The sequence below is a fragment of the Coregonus clupeaformis genome, unplaced genomic scaffold (genome assembly GCF_020615455.1).
Source record: "Coregonus clupeaformis isolate EN_2021a unplaced genomic scaffold, ASM2061545v1 scaf1737, whole genome shotgun sequence".
Lineage (NCBI taxonomy): Eukaryota > Metazoa > Chordata > Actinopteri > Salmoniformes > Salmonidae > Coregonus > Coregonus clupeaformis.
In genome coordinates this window covers 107,501-112,713 of record NW_025535191.1, presented here as the reverse complement: position 1 = coordinate 112,713, position 5,213 = coordinate 107,501, and the positions used below count along the sequence as shown (strand labels likewise).

Here is a 5,213-nt window from a genome sequence, read left to right as displayed (position 1 = left end):
CACACAGAGAGAGAGAGGGGCCTAAGCCCTAGTAAAAGTCTACGCATGTAAATACATCAGTCTTTGACGTTCTCATCTGATGACATAACTATTTTAATCAGAAACCATGGAAACAACTTGGTCATGGCAGTGCAGTCTGTATAAGGCAATTGATCTAAAATAGATGAGTAAAAGTGATAATGTCCCTGCGCCGTCCTTCCGGTTCCCGCGGGGCACGGCAGTAGAGGGCGTCGGTATTATCGATAAGGACCATAATCGGTATTCGTTATTCCACTGTAAAACAGATCATCTCCCAAGCGACGCAGACAGAACTCAAGACATTCAACCATTCTATCCGTTTTCCACCCAGATGTACCGAGGAACAACATTGTGAATTGAAACACTAAAATGATCCCAACACATTGTTGCGTCAATGGGCTACAAGAGGAAGCCGTGTTGTGCTAAATAATAACATTACATAAACCCAACTGATATAGGGCAGCAGTCATAGTGAGTCCCAAATAAAGTTTGCAACATCACAGCTGGTTATTGGGCGATATCTGTCTTGTTCGGCTTTATCAAACCAACACATTCATGTTGATAGACCGCCTACTAACTGTGCATTACGATGTTACATAAAAACCCAAAACTACATACCTTACGAGATTCATTTAAAAATGTGTAAAAAAGCAACAGTTGACGGAGAGACGTGGTGTGGCGACAACGTTATCTTCAGTGTTGTGTGTTTGAGCAGCGCTTGATTTGGGTTGACTACAGCGGTGTGTTGCTACTAGCGATTTTAAAGAGATCTAAGCCCCACGGATGATGATGATGATGATGATGGTGGTGATCACCGACTAGTGAGTATCCGGGATGCCGAGACGAGGTGCTGCAGCGACGAGATATGTCGCTAAATCAAGAGCTTGGTTAAACCCGGAAGTGCGAACGATGAAAACGGGTTTCCAGGGAAAACAGTCTTTCCTGCGTCCGGAAGAAAAAAAAAAGAATCATGAAAACGTCACTTTTTTTTTTTTTTTTTACGGATTAGGTAACGGTTCCATGTGGATCCAAGTCATGATGTTGTTGTAAATCGCCAGAGATACTGGGTTGGAGAACAGTTGTTTCTTTCGCTTTATTTTCTAGACCCAAACGGTTCAGCAGCAAGTCAGAATTCCTGTCAACATCTGTCGTGCGTTACAATCCCTACAATTTCAACGGAATTCCAGAATCGTTACATTCATTCAATTAAAATATATATATAATCTATAATGTAACCTACTATTCAACATAAAAACAGCTCCGGCAAACGCTTGAACCCAAAATCAATTTCCAAATACTTTTGGTAGTTTCTCCCCGTTGTTTTATTTGATCGAGGTTGTGCGTACTGAATGTGGCCGCTGGGTGGCGTGAGTCCTACACCTAAACAGACTAGAGAGCTCTGAATTTGAGTGTCTTGAATGAGTTCCGGTGATGAGCTTTTATGTAGACCGCGGTCTGAAACTCGGTGTGTCTTGATACATTTTCATAACAGTTACTAGTTGACATCAGATCAGTCTATCAAAAACTTGGACACACGCACACAAACCATCTATGATAGTAAATCATTTATTCAATGCATATTATGACCAGCATAAGCATTTAAAAACAGGTACTGCTGCTTGGCTTTTTTTCATGATTATACCTGCTGTAGCATTCCACTTTGAGGCTTTCTATTATAATAACTCCAATAGCTACAGTTGCGCTCTAATATATTGGCACTCGATAATGGAGTTCAACGGAGCAGAAAGTTAGTTCCGTTTTCTCTTTTCAAAACTGGTTGAATGGCTTTTTTTACCCAGTAGGCATCTGCAACTGACCACAGATATGATCCATTACACCGCAAACGAGAACCGTCCGCCTCCAACCAAATTAAAATTAGAATTCTGAATAATTTCCCTTACGACAAAAAGACTGCAGTCAGAGTGCAGTAACTGCAACTATCCTGTAATTACTGCGTCCAAAATACCGCAGTAGGCTGCAGTTACTGCACTTTTACTGCACTTTTTCAAAACTGCAGTCTTCCTTTTATAACGGTTTAAGTTCCAGGCCGTTTTTTTTATTTATTTTGAAGATTTTATTTATTTTCTTGGTCCTGTGCTGTAAATCCAACAAAATACCATGTGTGAACACAAAAAAACAAAATCAATTTCAACTACATTTTAAAAGCCAAAGTGAACCCAGGCAGTATATTAGAGCACAACTGTATGTCCAGGTACAACTAAAAGCAGTATAGAATCCCTGATGGAACAGAAGAACATCGCTCAACAAGCACTTCCTGGAAGGAGAGAAAAAAAAATACAAAAAAGTCTGCATCCCAAATGGCATCCTATTCCCTGGACTATAATAGTGCACTGCTTTTTGACCAGTGCCCTATGGGTCCTGGTGTAACGTAGTGCACTATATAAAGGAAGAAGGGTGTCATTTGGAAGGGAGACGTGTCATAGTAACAGTCTAATCGGTTCCACCTGTCTTCTCACTGCAGTGTGCCGCTGTACGCTTCTAAAAAAAAAAAAAAAAAATGAACTGGAGTAAGACGGTGACAAGACACTCCCCCTAGCTACGCCTGACGCCATCCAATCCTTCTAAAAACCAAGGAAGGCGGAGTGAAACGAGCGCACACTTCAGACAGGGAGGGAGAGAAAACAGGCTTGAGCTGGTGGTCTTTGGTCCCGGAGTCACAGTAATATTCACAGATTGAGGCTACGCGTTATTCTAAAAAAAGGCGACAGTTCGAGTGCTGCTTCAGTCAACTCCTTTACGCGAGTCCACGTGGCACGACGCGGCTGCAGAGCCACGGGGGTAGAGTGACACGGACAGACAGGAGTTGGCTTCAGCAGCAGCAGACGGACAGACGGACAGAGAAGCAGAAAGGCAAAGAGGTGAGATGTCTTCATATCCCGGCTGGTTGGCTGGTCGACAGAGGGTCAATGCCCTAGTGTCAGACTATCTTGAGGTCCTTCATGGAAGATTCCAGACTCTGGAGAACAAGAAGAGGAGAATATTTTTTAGACGTCTCTTCATGGCTTCACAGCACACAACTATTCCAGATGTCATGACCACGTTGATGAGGTACAACAACAACTTGAGTAACTTCTCAAACTTTGCTGTGTGTGGTGTGTGTGTGTGTGTGGTGTGGTGTGTGTGTGGGGTGTGGTGTGTGTGTGTGGTGTGTGTGTGTGGTGTGTGTGTGTGTGTGTGGTGTGGTGTGTGTGTGGTGGTGTGGGGTGTGGTGTGTGTGTGGTGGTGTGTGGTGGTGTGTGTGTGGTGGTGTGTGTGAGAGTGTGAGTGTGGTGTGTGGTGGTGTGTGTGGTGTGTGTGGTGTGTGTGTGTGTGTGTGGTGTGGTGTGGTGTGGTGTGTGTGTGGGGTGGTGTGTGTGTGTGGTGTGTGTGGGGTGGTGTGTACCTTGACGTCCCATATGACCATTCCTCCGTCCATCCCAGTGGTACAAAACTTGGAACATTTACTCTTTCCTCCCTCTAGTGCAGAGATCTGACTGGAATAAAAAGAGACAGTTAACAGACACACAGTCATTAGGACCCAGAAATACGCCCACACAACACATTAGACCCAGAAATACGCTCCCCCACACACACACACAGTCTCCCCACACACACAGCCCCCCCACACACACACACAACCCCACACACACACACCACACACACACAGTCCCCCACACACATCCCCCCACCACAACCCTCCCCACCCCACACGCCCCCAGTCTCCCCCCCACACACACACAGTCATTAGGACCCAGAAATACGCCCCCCCCACACACACACAGCCCCACACACAGCCCCCCACACACACAGTCATTAGGACCAATACGCCCCCCACTGATGCTGTTCTTGTGCAGACTCTCCAGTCCCTGCTCGGTGGTCTCGGAGGACGAACCTCGGCGGTCCAGGTTCTGGAAGCGTTCCCTGGCGCTGATCCCTCTCTGAGACGTCTGCTTGGGAACGTCCAGCTTCCCTCCGTAGGTTACAGAGCCCTTCGCACCATCAAACACAAACAGCACTGGGTAGCAGTCATGACCCTGGAGAGAGGAGAGAGACACAGTGAGACAGACACAGGGGAGACACAGTGAGACAGACACAGGAGAGAGACACACAGTGAGACAGACACAGGAGAGACACAGTGAGACAGACACAGGGGAGACACAGTGAGACAGACACAGGAGAGAGAGAAAGGAGAGAGACACAGTGAGACAGACACAGGAGAGACACATTGAGACAGACACAGGAGAGAGAGAAAGGAGAGAGACACAGTGAGACAGACACAGGAGAGACACAGTGAGACAGACACAGGAGAGAGACACACAGTGAGACAGACACAGGAGAGAGAGAGGAGAGACACAGTGAGACAGACACAGGAGACACACAGTGAAACAGATACAGGAGAGACACACACTGAGACAGACACAGGAGAGAGACAGTGAGACAGACACAGGAGAGAGACAAGACAAGGAGAGACACAGTGAGACAGACACAGGAGAGACACAGTGAGACAGACACAGGAGAGACACACTGAGACAGACACAGGAGAGAGACAGTGAGACAGACACAGGAGAGAGAGAGAGGACACAGTGAGACAGACACAGGAGAGACACAGTGAGACAGACACAGGAGAGACACAGTGAGACAGACACAGTGAGACAGACACAGGAGACACACAGTGAAACAGACACAGGAGAGACACAGTGAGACAGACACAGGAGAGAGACACAGTGAAACAGACACAGGAGAGAGACACAGTGAAACAGACACAGGAGAGAGAGAGAGGGGAGGGTAAGAGTGTGTGTGTGTGTGTGTGTGTGTGTGTGTGTGTATACTCACGGCAGCCACCAGGCTGTTTTCAGTGATAAAGCTGACACACAGCAGAGGAAGGGTCTCAGAGATCAGACTGCTGATACTAGAATACACAGAGAGAGATCAGACTGATACTAGAATACACAGAGAGAGATCAGACTGATACTAGAATACACACAGAGAGATCAGACTGATACTAGAATATACACAGAGAGATCAGACTGATACTAGAATACACACAGATATCAGACTGATACTAGCATACACAGAGAGATCAGACTGATACTAGAATACACAGAGAGAGAGATCAGACTGATATTCTCTTCTCGTGCTGGTATTATCTCTCTCTCTCTACGTGCTGGTATTATCTCTCTCTCTCTACGTGCTGG

At 46.3% G+C, this 5,213-nt stretch overlaps 1 protein-coding gene across 1 annotated transcript in view; it reads right to left on the bottom strand.

Annotated features, from left to right (window-relative positions):
* Window positions 1–1,568: 1,568 nt before the first annotated feature.
* Window positions 1,569–5,213, bottom strand: part of LOC121570152 (actin-related protein 2/3 complex subunit 1B) — a 13,007-nt gene continuing 9,362 nt past the window's right edge. Inside the window, exons 7-10 of the mRNA XM_045218708.1 lie at window positions 4,852–4,927; window positions 3,847–4,052; window positions 3,422–3,512; window positions 1,569–2,995 (exon numbers count right to left, since the gene is read on the bottom strand). Coding sequence (XP_045074643.1) covers window positions 2,957–2,995; window positions 3,422–3,512; window positions 3,847–4,052; window positions 4,852–4,927 — 412 coding nt within the window. The 3' untranslated portion in view covers window positions 1,569–2,956. The remainder of the gene's footprint in view (window positions 2,996–3,421; window positions 3,513–3,846; window positions 4,053–4,851; window positions 4,928–5,213) is intronic.